This window comes from Physeter macrocephalus, chromosome 20, assembly GCF_002837175.3.
Source record: "Physeter macrocephalus isolate SW-GA chromosome 20, ASM283717v5, whole genome shotgun sequence".
Classification (NCBI taxonomy): domain Eukaryota; kingdom Metazoa; phylum Chordata; class Mammalia; order Artiodactyla; family Physeteridae; genus Physeter; species Physeter macrocephalus.
The window spans coordinates 71,460,739-71,476,062 of NC_041233.1; the positions used below are offsets into that span (position 1 = coordinate 71,460,739).

Genomic DNA, 15,324 nt, shown 5'->3' on the forward strand with positions numbered 1-15,324 from the left:
CACTAATTTCAAAATAGCTGAACTAAATTCAATCTGTGCTATCTACCACTCCAACAACAGTAAACAAAAGGAATCATATTTTGCTACAAACATTTACTTAAATTCTTCCCACGTCAAGAGTCTGCAATTCTAGTTCTGATTAAAATCCAAAGTTAAATACTGAGAACTAATAACCTTTCCAAATATTAAAATAGATGAGACATAATCTTCGTAAACTTTCCAAAAATAATATTGTACTTAATAATGGTGAGAACAAAATAAAATTTTCAGTGTATTATAAAAATAATTATCACAATGAAATTAGCTATGGAAGAATGGCTCTTAACTTCAGCCTCAGCAAGTTTCACAGAACTAAAAGCTTTGAATTATTTACTCGCTTGACCAAATAACTAAGGTAGTGAGACTGTGTAGTCAGCAACCACATTCATCCTTAGTAATAAGTATGAGTATAATCTAATATGCATGAAAAGCTATTGTGTTAAAAGAACAATGAGTGAGCACACCACACCAGATGCACTATTTAGTAGATACTGATGTCTGCATGAAATAGCTGTACTAAGAAAACAACACAGACATTTTTCAAAACAGAGATTCTTATAGCCAGCTACTAAACAGAAATAATATCTCCCCCATTATTGCTACTTAAGATTTTACAGCAAAGAAAACAATAGTCACTTATAATTGCAGATTATGTAGGAGGATATGGAGTTGATCCTAGCAGAAACACCATTTCTAAACATACTTAGGTTACAAATACCTATTCAACTGGCACATACCTCACCAATGAAACAAGTACACATAACAGGTACTTAATACAAAAGAATAAACTCAACTAAAACATCTTTACTATGCTTGCTAATCAGCATTTTTGTTGTAAGTACATATCACGAAGAATTATGCTGGGGAGTGGGAAATTGTGTAGTTTTTTTTTTAAATCAAAGTTATGCAAATCAAAGCATGGACATTCCAGTAATCCACCTACCATATCATCAGCTCCATTCTCCATACAATACATGAAGAATTTATGGGCAGAAAGACCCAATGTGTTGATTAGAGAAGAAATACGTGTTCTAAAGCATTCTGCTGGTTTCAGGAAAACTGGTAATTATGCACCAAACCAGTGAAAATAAGTTTTACTGTTATTCTATATCAGTCCAAGGGAAAGATGATAATCTGCAGTTTATCAATACTGGACCTTTCCGAAGAATGTGGAATTAAAAACCAAGGCTTCTGGAGTGTCAGAGAAGGCTGCAAACACATTTGTGTTTTGTCTTTGTTTGTATGTGGGAACGAGAGGAGGAGAGATGGTGTCAGTAAGGTGCGTGACAGACCTTGAAGTCAGCACTATGGACTGTCGGAAACCTCAATCAGCATCATTCGCGTGCGTGTGTGTGCCTGTGTGTGTGTGCCTGTGTGTGTGTGCCTGTGTGTGTGTAGGGGAGAAGGCATTCCTCTTCAATACTGATTTTACAATCAGAACTGGGTTATATATCATCAGTCTGTGTTTATAACGACAACCTTCAACCATTAAAAAAAAAGGTTAATATGTTCTATACATTCTATTTAAAGAAATTCAATGAACAGGTATTCTTTAGACAGACTAACTTCAAAATCCCAGGACTTCAGTTACAAGGCTGAGTTCATTTTGTGAAAAAATTTATTAACTGTATACTTACGATTTGGGCAGTTTCTGTATATACACACAGAAACATACACACACACACACTATGTGTCAGTAAAAAGTTTGTGCAAAAAAAAAAATTCTGCGTTTAACAGGTTAGTGTACTTTTTTATATAGGATAGTCAAAAAGTGATATGGAAGCAAGGAACTGAAAAGTGAAAGGGTGAGCTCTTTGGCTATCTGTGGGAAAGACATTCTTGGAGAAGGACTAGCAAAGGCCTTGTGATGGGTGCAAGCTTGGAATGTGAGAACACCCAGGAAGCCAGAAAAGAGTAAGTGAGAGGAAGAGTTATAGAAAATAAGAGTTACAGAAAATAAGGTATGGCCAAAAGTGGAGTAAATCAGTAAATGACTTAGACCCATGCATAGTGCCCGGAGAAATGTCTATGTTACACCTACAAACCAATTTTCAGGGTCACATTTATATTATACTCCCCACTTTATTATTAAGGAGAAAAGGATGGGGAGATGGAGAGGGAGGGGAGATGGGGAGGGGAAGATGGAGAGGGAGGGGGAGATGGGGAGGGGAAGATGGAGAGGGAGGGACGGAGGGAGAGACAGGCACCTCCTCAGCATATAAGAGGCTTGTATTTGTGTGTTTGAGCATAGAGCTGGGTGTACAACTCAAACTTAACACTTCGGTATATCAGAGGAATGAAATTAAAACGGAGAAGAATACATTTATTCAGCAGGTATCATATGTGACATTTATTATCTCCAATTAGATCTTATTTCCATTTCCATTTTACAAATCTGGTAACTGAGACTAAGAGAAGATAAGGCCTTTTGTCCAAGGCCTTTTTGCATGGTAGAGCGCTGAATTCAGGTATACGTTAATTCAAAACTCTATCTACTGGAAAAGACAATTTAAGTACTTCCCTATAGCTTCAATCAAAAGAATGAAATAATTCCATGGTATTGCCAGTCTCTACGTAGCACCTGCAGTTCTACTCATTTGAAGGTAAATATTTAACACACCTCATTTTTCCCTAGTACAAATACAGTAAGTATGTGGTTTTATGGGAGTCCTAGCAATTTGGCAAGAGAGATTTCGAAACTACTCTGTAAAACTTCTGCTAATGACCCAGTAGTTGCTTTATGACTACTGGAAGTGTGAAGTGTGAAGAGCTCTCATGCCATGCCCAAACTGTTGGTAGGTCCTATGACTCTAAAAAGGAACAAAGGGATTTAACGGCACTTGTTTCCTGGTGACACTGTTCTGAGGAAACGGAGAATGTGAAGGGAAGAAATGCTGGGTCAGTATTTAACTTCTAAAGGAGATATTTAGTGGTAGAAAGTAACTACCTTGTTCGTATTGAACAACTGATTCAGAAAGTCTCAGCCTGCTATAGGGAATCTTACTAAGAGAAAAAGAAGAGACAGGTTATAGTTTCTTGGATAGTGAGAGGTTTTTTAGAAATGCCTGAGCTGGGGCTTCCCTGGTGGCGTAGTGATTAAGAATCCGCCTGCCAATGCAGGGTTCACAGGTTCGAGCCCTGGTTGGGGAAGATCCCACATGCTGCGGAGCAACTAAGCCCGTGCACCACAACTACTGAGCCTGCGCTCTAGAGCCCGTGCTCCGCAACAAGAGAAGCCACCGCAATGAAAAGCCTGCGCACCGCAACAAAGAGTAGCCCCCGCTCGCCGCAACTAGAGAAGGCCTGGGCGCAGCAAGGAGGACTCAACGCAGCCAAAAATAAATAAATTAATTAATTAATTTTAAAAAAAGAAAAGAAATGCCGGAGCCATTGAAGCCGTACAAGAAGGACAGCAAAAGTATTAAGTGCTTAATATTTGTTTTAGCAGGTTAGTTTTAGTTATATTTATGGAAAGTTGTATCCCTTTGTCTGTGTTTACTATGCAATGGGGAGTTAAGGACCCCAGACAGGTTTCCAAGGGACTAAAAATTCCATGAAATTAAATTGTTTATGCATTTTTCTGCAGAGTATCCACAGTTTTCATTAGCTTTCCAAAAAGGACACTCAAAAAAAGGTTTAAAAGTACCTTTCAAAATATATACGTACACGTTCCTTTTTTGTACGCACTTAACCACAGTTTTTTGTTTTTTAGGGTTTTCTGTTTAAGGGTCTAGAGCAGGAATTAGCAAACCATTTTTTATAAAGGGCCAGACAGGAAATATTTTAGAATCCGTGGGTGCATATGGTCTGTTGCACATTCTTCTTCTTCTTCTCTCTCTCTCTTTTTTGGAACAACTTTAAATGTAAAGTTAAAAAATGTAAAAGCCATTCTTAATTTGTGGGCCTAACACCAGCTTGTTTGCAAACTCCTGGTTTATTCAGAGTAACCATTGATTTATCTCTGCAGAAGTAACACAGCATGGCTTTGGGAGTCCAGGACTTTTTTAAAACGACTTTGAGAAAGTCACTAACCCCCTCAAAGTCGCAAGTTTCCACATCTTTGTAAAAATGAGATACCGACCTCTCCTACACAGTTCCTTTAACTATTAAGAGAGATAGCAAGTGTATGGAACTGCACACACATTGCCTGGCATATAGTTAGCAAACTGATTTTATTACCTGTGCCTCTATCTCATATGATAAATTAGTAATATTTATAAGTCAATATTAAGTTTTTGGTCAGGCATGCTCCTCCAATGCAATCTACTTTATAATGATCTGCTTGGGCTACTACTTCTAGTAACAAAGTGGGCCTTTCCCAGAAGCCAACAGACCTGTACACTACTGATTAGAATCCAACAGTTTCCTCATAATTACTCTTCTCCTTTCAATATGTAAATCAAATTTCTAGAGCAAAGATTTAATTTTCAATATATTATTTTCCATCTGAAGTGTTTTAAATGCCTAAATCATAATAATTCAAAACATCTTAAGAAAACCCAACTTGCAAGAAGTTATTACCAACACTAAACTGGAGCATACTTAGGTGTACCAAGGAACCTAAGGTCACAAAATATTATACAACACAAAGTAATCAAGTATTTGCCTAGCAGAGACACTGATCTCTCCTCTGTCTCTCACAAAACTGAAGGTCTTAAATGTATCCAAATGTAATTATAATGAGCTTTAATTGTTCATTGTTTTCCCCTGGAAGACTAACCAGCTTGAAAGCATGAACTCTGTTTTAACCATTTTTTTCACCCTACTCTCACACAACAGGAGGTATGGTAGTCTTCAGGAAACAGTTACTGAAAATAAGTGTCTATTTTTAAAATGACTATCTAAGATAATGATCTTACAATTCCATTTATATAGAGATACTCATCTGAGCAGGAGTACAAGAAAAAGCACAACAGATAAAAAATTAGCAAATACATTACATCATTACTCCAGAACAGCTAGCATGATACCCCAATGTCCTTGTCTCCACTCTCCCAAAGTATCAAAGGTGAGTTATATTTCCTACTAACATTAGTAAGTAAAACTATGATTCCTACAATCACTAAGGAATTTTAGCAGCTATTTTAAAGTATTTTCCAGCCTAAGCAAAGATACCTTTTAGAAGTTGTCTATATACAGAAAGAGAAGTATGAAAGCGTAAGTGAATAAACACAGCACATTACACTTAACTTTACAAATGATTTTGTCAGCTTTCAGCGAATTTACGTTGAAAGTTTTTAAGAAGACATCGATTACTATCTTTACCTCAAATAATCAGTAAAATTTAAAATATTATAATTAACATTAAGAATAAATGTTTTTCTTCCTCATCTCAGAAGACCAAGGAAGAAATAACACAATGACAAGCCACATTATAGAGTATGAGGCTTTCCAGACCAAACCTAATTTAGTTCTCTGAAATTAATGGTATATTTAGAGAAGATGTAGATAAAGATGCTAAAAGACCCTATCTAACTAAATACAGTCCTGTCCTCGCCTCCTCAATCTCCAGTCACTAAGAATATGTGAAAGTTTTCTACAAATACATATTGGAATATTTTCAAGAGTAAAAGAACAAAACAGTTATGACAAAACAGTCATGTTCAGAAGACATTCCGTGAACCTGAAAAGTGAAGTTTCCGGGCTTCCCTGGTGGCGCCGTGGTTGAGAGTCCGCCTGCCGATGCAGGGGACACGGGTTCGTGCCCTGGTCTGGGAAGATCCCACATGCCGCGGAGCGGCTGGGCCCGTGAGCCGTGGCCGCTGAGCCTGCGCGTCCGGAGCCTGTGCTCCGCAACGGGTGAGGCCACAACAGTGAGAGGCCCGCGTACCGCAAAAAAAAAAAAAAAAAAAAAAAAAAAAAGTGGAGTTTCCCCCAAATATTTGTTCCATACTCATTCAGTAAATTCAAATGGTGTCAAAAAGTAGATGCCCCCTTATTTGTAAGTCAGAGAAGTAAACACTTATATATAGTTAATTAATGACCCAAACCTTGCACTAAAGTAAAAGTCCACCAAACTCAAGGTAAAAGCAGCCACTGTCTACTTACTATCACTGTATTGCAGAGAAACGAAAAACGTTTCAAGGGATTTTTAAAAGATTTCTAACAGAATGATTTTTTTAACATTCAACATTATAATGATAATGTATTTTATGAAATAAAGTTGCTCAGTGAAAGTCTCTTCAAAGATATAATGTTTAAAGAGGGATAGAAATTATCACCCTCTAGTATCCAGCTGTTAACTAACTCTTCCCATTTTCGATGAAGAGCAACAGTAATGCTCCTCATTTAGTAAGCATCTCAAGTTTATATTTCCAGGCCAGGCAAGTACCATCAGTAAATGTAGCAAGTGGGTGGCAATTACAAGCTACACGTAAGAGGTTCCTGCAGCTGCTACTAGACTCCATCTCTCCATCTTATTATTGCTAGGACAAATGCAGGCCTAGTGCTACCAGATCTTCCAAATTTTCCTAAGAAAAGCCAGAAATCCAAATCATGCAAAATTTTCCATTTTTAAATGTTGACAATTCAGAAATAAGAAAACCACAGTGCAGGCCAAATTCAAAGTACCTACAAACTGAATCTGGCCTTTCAGTATGCAACGACTGCTAACTACACAGCAATAATACCCAAGGAACAGAAGAATCGGTAAGAATCTCAAATGTCTGACTCCCAAACCTTAAACTCCTCAGGACTATTACTCAGATTTCATGTTGAAGATGGATTCTCCGTGTAGTCAAGAACACTGGTGGTAATCCTTCTCTCTTGAAGACTAGTTTTTGACTAATAATAATTTTTTAAAAACTATGGCTTTTACTATTTTAAAGTATACATTTTAAGAAAAAAATCAAAACAATGAACACTGAGGTGGTGAAATCAGAATATTAGTAAAATTAATAAAATTAGAATTATGTAGAAAATGTATACTTATTAAAAAATACTATAATGCTTTACAAACTGTGTTAGTTGGGTAAAATGTCTATCAGCTGGGTCCCCAGAAAGCAACCAATCACTTGAGCTCCCTTCTCATCTCTTTATGAGACATCAGGAACCGGTAGTCCTGATGGGCCACTTTTACTTTAGCAACATGAAAATAAAAAACAAATGAAGAGGGGGAAGAAGTGACAACAATGTTAACTGGCAAGGTATTTCTGTTTTATAATAATTTCAAGTGCCAAAAGATCCTAAGACTCAATACAATTTTCTTTACTGCTTTAGCTCTACTAAGTAGATTAGATAGCTAAAAAGGATAAACTAGCAAGACCTTCTATTTAGAAATAAAATCTGCTGGATTAAAAAAGAAATGCTAAGTGGGGCAGCACCCAAAGATTTAACCTTATGATTTAACCTTAAAAGGATCGTTTCTCAAAATTTCCAAAATTCTTTAAAGGAAAAAAAAAAAAAAAGCTTTATAGTCATACTCAGAGTTCTCAGTTAATTTGGAAGGCTACCCCCACATATATTATTTTGATGACATACTTAAAAAAAAATCCTTAAGAACAACACAGCAGAGTTTAAGGAAAAAGGGCAGCTTGGCTTTATCAGAACTTGACAGCTGTGTGATTTTAAGCAAGTTATTTAACTACTCTGGGCACTATCCCCTCATCTATAAAAAAGGATAAACCATAGCTACTTTAATTCTCATGATGAGAATTGTGATACACCTTAAATGTATTTTAATTCATCCTCTTAGCTGAAACTTGAATCTGTACCACAACATCAGTATTTTAAAATATTCCTGGCAGAACAGCTACACACAGATGAGAGAACTCAACACTTGCTGAAGCAGCCCTTTTCATCCTCACACTTCTATCATTTTCTTTTACTAAACTAAAATCAGCTTCCTAGTTACTTCAACCCCATCAATCACATTCTAGTTTAAACCTTATTAAGTAGAGCTAATTCAAGTCTCACTAAACTCCAGCCTCCATAAGGATTGAGATTGTTCAGTATTGAAACCCCAGCACCTAGAACAATGATAAGCACATAGCAGGTGTACAATAAATATTTACAGATTGAGTGATATGTTCTGTACAGTATTTACTGATTGACCATTGAAATGCCTTCGAATATAAAGAGCACAAGTGTGTATACTTCTGGAGGTGATCATTTAATGTTTCAGGTTTAAAAGTTGAAATATCATACATAACCAAACACATGCATGCTATGTTTTTAAAAATCCCTTTGGATACAGTAAATAAAAGCAATTTTGCTACATTTTAAATGATGGTGCTATTCAATGATACAGATGATAAAGTTCCTTCAAAGCAATAAACCTATTAATGGCTCCATAACTTCTAATCATAATTTCCTTCAGATTTAACTGAATTCCAAGTCTACATTAAAAAAAAACCACGTCAAAATGACATGTACCCTCACTACCACTGGCTATCCTGCAAATAACCCCCAAATAATAACTTAGTCAAGTTTTATCACCTGAAAGTTACCCAGAAAACATGAGAATTGAAATTGTGATAGAATTATCAAAATCTGTAACAACTTTCTCTCATGACTTCCTTAGCCACACACTGCTATAAACACCTCACTGCTTAAACACTAGAACTCATTTATAATTTAGTCACTTATATTCCAGAGCTGAAAGAGTAGGTTTCATAAAGTTATGTTCTACTTCACAGAACAGGAAATCAAACAGTGGATGACCAGTTCACCATCCTCTTCAAATCTATGGAAATATTTCCATTATAAATTTCTCCTGCCACCTGACGGTTTTAAGCTGTCACTCTGTGCTATTAGCGTAAACAAAACACAATTACTAAGGTAAATCTGCCACGTAACACAAGTCAATAGTCCAACCCAAACCCAAACAGAAAATATTCCTGAATTATTTGGGTCACTGACGCTCGACACTGTGGTAGAAAATCAGTGATCTAGAAACATGTAACTTCCACTAAAGGAAACTAGGTAAGGCAAATACCAGATTGACATAATTTTATAGTAAAGAACAAAATCTAAAAGGGTCAAACATTTTAATGAACACAAAATTAAAGGAGGACAGAAAAGTAAAATTAAAAATTCATCTGTTTTGGAAGAAATAGCCATACATGACCCTTTCAACACCGACAAGCCTTCCCAGACCAAAGTGGATGAAGCCTCTAGCCCTACAAAACTTCCTTTCCCCTTCCACTTCTATGCTATTAAAAAAAAAAAAACAACCCCAAACCCTTGTACATTAATCAAAATAGTATACTACAGAAAATCAAACCGCCAGATATAGGGAGACTTTAAAACAGTTAAAAATCACTACCAATCTTTAAAATACTATCTGCAGGGCCATTTCGGGTACTGTGGGAGGAACTCAGAGCCAGGAAGAGCTGAAACGTGAGGGGCAGTCTGGGTCTGTGCTATAGAACCTACCCCCAAAGGGCAGATGACATTAACACAAAATGTGCAGAGAACTACAACACGCACAGGCTCGCAACTCGTTTCCAGTTTGCAGTGGAAGAGTATTCCTTTCCAACAGACACTCCCTCTACCCTGAACGTTGCCGAAGCAGCACAGCAAAACGGGCCTGCAGTTGCAAAATACAACAGCCCTGGGCTACCAGCACACTCTTCACGCCTGAACTTTGTGTCCAGGAACAATTTCTCAACGTGGCCAAGGTGATGCTGCAAAGCTGCCCTCAATGCAGCAACCACGGATAGGAGTAGTTTCTCAACAGTCCCAGAGCCGTCCCGGGGAGGAGGGTGGACTTCCCTTCCATCTTCAATATGCTGCTTCGACCCATGCTGACAGCACCTTGGATGCCCAAGAACACACGCAGAGGTTTCTAGCTCCCATTAAGGCCCTTCGGAAGCAAAGAACGTAGGCACTACCTGCCTTTACCTAGGGCCCTGTCCAGGGCTGGGAAGAGCCCTGGAAAGCAGGGACTGGGATTCAGTCGTTGCCCTTCCCACCCACGCAGGCGGCAGCGTGCCTCCAGGCCCGGAGTGCCAGCAGCCAGGCCCCCGCGCCCGGGCGACCCTTCCCCCCGCGCCCCTCTCACCTGATCTTGTAACTCGGGAGGGTGTGCTTGCGCTTGATGACTTTCTTGAGCTGGTTGACGATGATGGAGGTGAGCTGGGGCATGGGCCGCCCTTCGAACTGGGAGCGCACCTCGAAGTCGATCAGCGGGTCCTCCACGAAGGAGAAGAACCAGTGGGTGAAGGGCACGCGGGTGAGGACGAAGCGCAGCCTCCCCACCACCCGGGACAGCTTGACGAACAGGTAGGCGGACTTGCCGAAGACCAAGTCCACGTCGATGGCCAGGTGGAAGCCCCCGCTGTACTCCACCTCCGCCTCGAAGGCCAGCTCCTCGGGGGAGGTGGCGGGCAGCGCCTCCCCCTCCGGAACGTCGGGCTCCCCCGTGGCCGAGGGCACCACGGGCCGGAGGAGCCGGATGGTCTTGATGAAGGGCACGGTCTCGCCCAGGAACACGTCCCGCAGGCTCAGCCCCTCCAGCAGGCGCCCGGCCGTCTTGGTCTGCAGCAGCTCCTCGAACTCCACCTTGATCTTCTTGGTGACCCAGCGGCGGGCCAGCGCGGTGTCCCGCAGCTCCCGGAACAGGAACAGGATGGTGGCGTTGAGGAAGTAGCAGGTCTCCCGCGACGGCGGGGCGGGGGTCTCGGGGGCCGGAGTCGTGCCGCCCTCAGGTGGCCCGCCGGAGGGCTCCTCAGCCCCGCCGCCGCCATAAAGGTACTCTCTCAGGGCCAGGTCCGGCACCGGCTTGATGTAGCGGAAGCCGTCGGCCGCGCGGGCGGCCTCGTCCGGCGGCGGCTCGGGCTGTTTGCGGTAAAGCAGCAGAAACTGGGTGAGCAGCGTGAGGAAGGAGACCAGCACGGCCGACGCCAGGATCATGAGCAGCAGCCCCATCCCGCCACCGCCTCCGCCCGGAGCGCCCGCGCCCTGGCCCCCGCGCCCACAGCGCCGCTTTCTTCACGCCGCCCTCCCCCCTGCCTCCATCTTGAGGACATCGGGCGGCGGGGTCTGGGCGAGCGGCTCCCTGGGCCTCGTCCAGGGGCTCCGGACGGCGCACTGCAGCGCCCCAGCCTGCGGCGGCCCGCGCCTACTCAGAAGCTCCCGGAGGCGGCTGCTGTGGTGGCGGCAGCGGGGGCGGGAGGGAACGGAACGGCGCCTTCCTCTGGCCGCCGCTCATTGGACGAACGGCGAGTGACGTCAGGAGCGTACTCGCTCCCGGCGGCGTCGCCTGGCAGCCGGCGCCCGGGCACGCGTACGCGGGTCCTTCACCTCTCGGGCGCCCTTCCAACCCCGCCCCCACGCCAACATTCCAGTCCCCCGCGATACACGTGGCTGTCACTTCTGAAGCCGCTGCGCGGATCTGGGAGGATAACTGGGGCCACCGGTTGGAGGATAAGGAGGCCGGGCGGAGATGTCGTGGCGGCGCGTTCTTGACTCCGGTCATCCCGTTATCTTCTAATGCGCCCATCCCCCTCATCGGCCGCGGTCCCTGTTACCCCTGCTGCAGTGTGATTCTTCCACTCCCGTCCCTGAGAATGGGCTGGCGGCTTTCCCTGCCGGGCAGCGCCGCAAAAAATCTGAGTTGGCCGTTCGGAGACTTCCCAAGCCGAGGACGAGATTGCACTGCCTCTGAGACCGCCGTCGCCGACCATCAATCTGACCAGCAGACGCTCTGCGTTCGCGGAGGGTGGGACCTGGGAAGGAGGGACAGAGAAAAAAGGAGTCAGATGCGGACTAACTTTACTACCTAGGCGGATATTCGAGATTTAAACGAGAAGGACATTTAAAAAAAGAGCCTGTTTGAGGAATGATGAGTGGGATGAACTTGCCAGATGTTTGGAAGATGAATAGTCACCGTCAAGCTATCGCAGTGCGTTAAGCCCCTGAGTGTATTACCACATTTAGTTCATTTAAGAGACAGTTATAGTTAGCCACCACCCATTTTACAGATGCAAACACTGGCGCAGAGAGGCAAAGGAAGTTGCCTAGGGTCACACAATGGTGCCTGGTTTTGTCTAAAACTAAACCCTAAGTCCTTGGTCACTACTCAGTACTAGGATACCAAGATTGCTAGAGTTGGAAGGGGGCTTATTGGTTCCATGGTGCACAGGAAGGGGGAGTTAGGAAGGGGAGGTGAGGAAAGACTTCAGGGAATTTTGCACAAGGTAGCACCTTGACCAAAGCCATAGGGTTAATGAAGCCAGGTTGCCCAGCAACAATGTTATCCTCCTGCCATCTGGTTACCTCATAAATGCTTATGTGCTCCAACCACATGGACAACACAAAGATCCACCCCTAGTCCCACAGGGGTCAGATATTCCATACCTAAAAGTCAGGTTGGTTCTGGCTGGCCTTAAGGGGCCAGGGCAGGGCTCCTCTTTAGCCCTGGAAGATCCCCAAGCCAGTGACTGTCCTGAGTCTGGGTGATTCTAGAACAATAAACAGAATTCTGACCCAACTGGAGCAGGTACAGAACTTTGGAACCAAGCCGTTCTCATCTTACTTACTCATCCCCAGGTGTGAGACCAGAATGGCTCCTCTGCTGCAAAAATGTTAGCCTGCTGAGAGAGCCAGGCTCAAAACCATATTCCACATCCTATCGAAGTTCAGAGCCCTGCCGGGATATCTGGGAGCTCCAGGCAGCTTCTTTTCTTGTGATCATCTCTGGGCTGCTGTCTCAGTTCTACACTGTTTCAACCCAAATGGGAAATGTAGACCCTTAATATCCACCGAAAACCTTATTTATAATACTCCTGCACCATTGTGATAAATGTCACAGAAGCTGGAGGTGGGGTGGAAGATTATCTGAGTAATTTTCACAGTACTGAGATACAATGTCCTCAAATTGTGTATTAATCCATTCTGCATCTTAAAATATTCTTCAACTACCTCCTTCCCCCACAAGGAAAGTTGGTGATTTTCCTGGGAGTGAGTTCTCAGTCTCACACTCCATCTTGCAGGCTTCTCCCTTTTCTCCCCTCCTCCTACTTCATTAGTAACAGAACTCCCATTTGACATCATGAATGTCAATGCATTGAGATAAAAGACACTTATTCCCCAATCTCCCTTACATCTAGATGTGTCAATGTTACTGGTTTCTGATACGTTAAGAAGTTGTGTAGGACCTTCTGGAAGTCTCTTAAAGGGGACTGACTCAGCTGGAAGCTACACCGTTTTGCTTTCCTCTCTTTGTTCCTCCTTCCAGCTGTCTGGAATGCAGTCATGATTTCTGGGGCTCCAGCAGCTACTTTGGAACTTGAAGTAACTTTGACAATGGAAGCCATATGCTAAAGATGGCAAAGTAGACAGATACGCCTGGATCCCTGATGACTTGTTGGAGCTACCACAGCAGCCCTGGATTTTCTCTTATATTTGGTCAAACCTAATCTTAATTGTTTCATCCAATAACCATCCTTCCCAAGTTGCCCCCTCCTCCATGTTCCCTACCATTCACTCACCTGTCCAAACTTTGCTTACCCTCCTTACTCCCCCTCATTATTTTAATTCTATCTCCTTAGAATATCTCAAGTGTGTCCTCACTTCTCTAGCCCCATCACCAGGCCCTTATTTCAGGCCCTCTTCTTTTCTCTTGCAATGACTTTAGTTCTTCGTTATCTCCTACCTAGTCACTCTGCCTGTCTTGCCTCCTGTAACCATTCTCCACACTGTTGCTACAGTGATCTTTCTCCAGTACAAAACTGATCTTGTCACCTTGTAGCTAAAAGTTCTTCAGTGGCTCCCCACAGCCATATTCATAATAATGGCTATCGTACATCAAGAGCATAGTAAATGGGAAGCATTGTGCTAAGCACTTTAGAAGCATTTACACTCCCACAATTGTCCTTTGCGGTAGGTACTATCATCTCCCGTTTATGGATGCGGAAACAGACACTTAATGCAGATAAATAACCTGCCAAAAGTCACTAAGTTAATAAGTGGAGGAGTGGAGATTTGAATAAACTCTGTCTAACCCCAAGGCCTCTCATTTTAGGTCAATATGCCTTTAGGATACAGTCCAAACCCATTAGCATCCTTTGTGAGCTTGCCTTTGCTTACACTTCAGCTTCTTCTCTCACTACTCCAGACGTAGATTTTGAAGATTTTTTTCCTGTCTTTATTTTTTTAGGTCCCTGTTGTTTATTTTATATATAGTAGTGTGTATATGTTAATTCCAAACTCCTAATTTATCTCTCCCCCCCTCCACTATCCCCTTAGGTAACCAAGTTTGTTTTCTCTCACTACTCCAGACGTAGATTTTGAAGATTTTTTTCCTGTCTTTATTTTTTTAGGTCCCTGTTGTTTATTTTATATATAGTAGTGTGTATATGTTAATTCCAAACTCCTAATTTATCTCTCCCCCCCTCCACTATCCCCTTAGGTAACCAAGTTTGTTTTCTATGCCTGTGAGTCTATTTCTGTTTTGTAAATAAGTTCATTTGCATCATTTTTTTAGATTCCACGTATAACTGCCATCATATGATATTTGTCTTTGCCTTACTTCACTTAGTATGATAATCTTTAGGTCTGTCTATGTTGCAAATGTCATGATTTCATTATTTTTTATGGCTAAGTAATATTCCATTGTATATGTATAACACATCTTCTTTATCCATTCATCAGTCAATGGATGAAGATATTATTGATGAATTTGCTTTCATTAAAGCCAGAAAGTAAAATTATAATAAACGCCATTTGGGGTACAAACAAAATATTTAAACTTAATGTGAACTTTAATATATCTTCTTTTCAAATTTACTATATTTTTTCAACTACTTTAATGTTCTGGAATAAACTGGCCATTAAAATATATTAAAAGGTATATACAGGGATTCACATGTTGACTGAAGAAAGACACCCAACCTAAAAGTTGCAAGTTATGTTTTATTTGGGAAACTTACTGAGGCCTACAGCCTGGGAGACAGCCTCTCAGATAGCTCTGAGGAACTGCTCCAAAGAGGAAAGGGAAGAGCCCAGATGAATAGGAATTTTTGCTGAAAATGGAACAAAACATGCAGTCAAACATCAAAAGATTACTGCTAGTCATGAAAAACAGACATCTCGAGTTAATGATTTTAGTGCTTTTCTATGTATGGGAAGATGCAAGAGTCTGGGTTCATTGAAGTTATTCCTTAGATATGAATCCTAACTGTCTAGGGCCAGTATCCTGTATTTCTCCACCCTGAATTTTCCTCAGGGCACACACTGCAGGGGTTAGCTGCAGTGCCTGATGACTTGATGGCAGGCAACATTTTTTTGTCCACCCACATTTGTCCTTTTTTTTTTTTTTTTTTTTTTTTTTTTTGCGGTACG

General features: G+C 42.0%; 1 protein-coding gene across 1 annotated transcript in view; it reads right to left on the minus strand.

The window, feature by feature from the left end:
* PDZD8 (PDZ domain containing 8) overlaps positions 1–11,151 on the minus strand; it is a 91,740-nt gene extending 80,589 nt beyond the window's left edge. Inside the window, exon 1 of the mRNA XM_024121344.3 lies at positions 10,043–11,151. Coding sequence (XP_023977112.1) covers positions 10,043–10,908 — 866 coding nt within the window. The 5' untranslated portion in view covers positions 10,909–11,151. The remainder of the gene's footprint in view (positions 1–10,042) is intronic.
* Between the last annotated feature and the right edge of the window lie 4,173 nt (positions 11,152–15,324).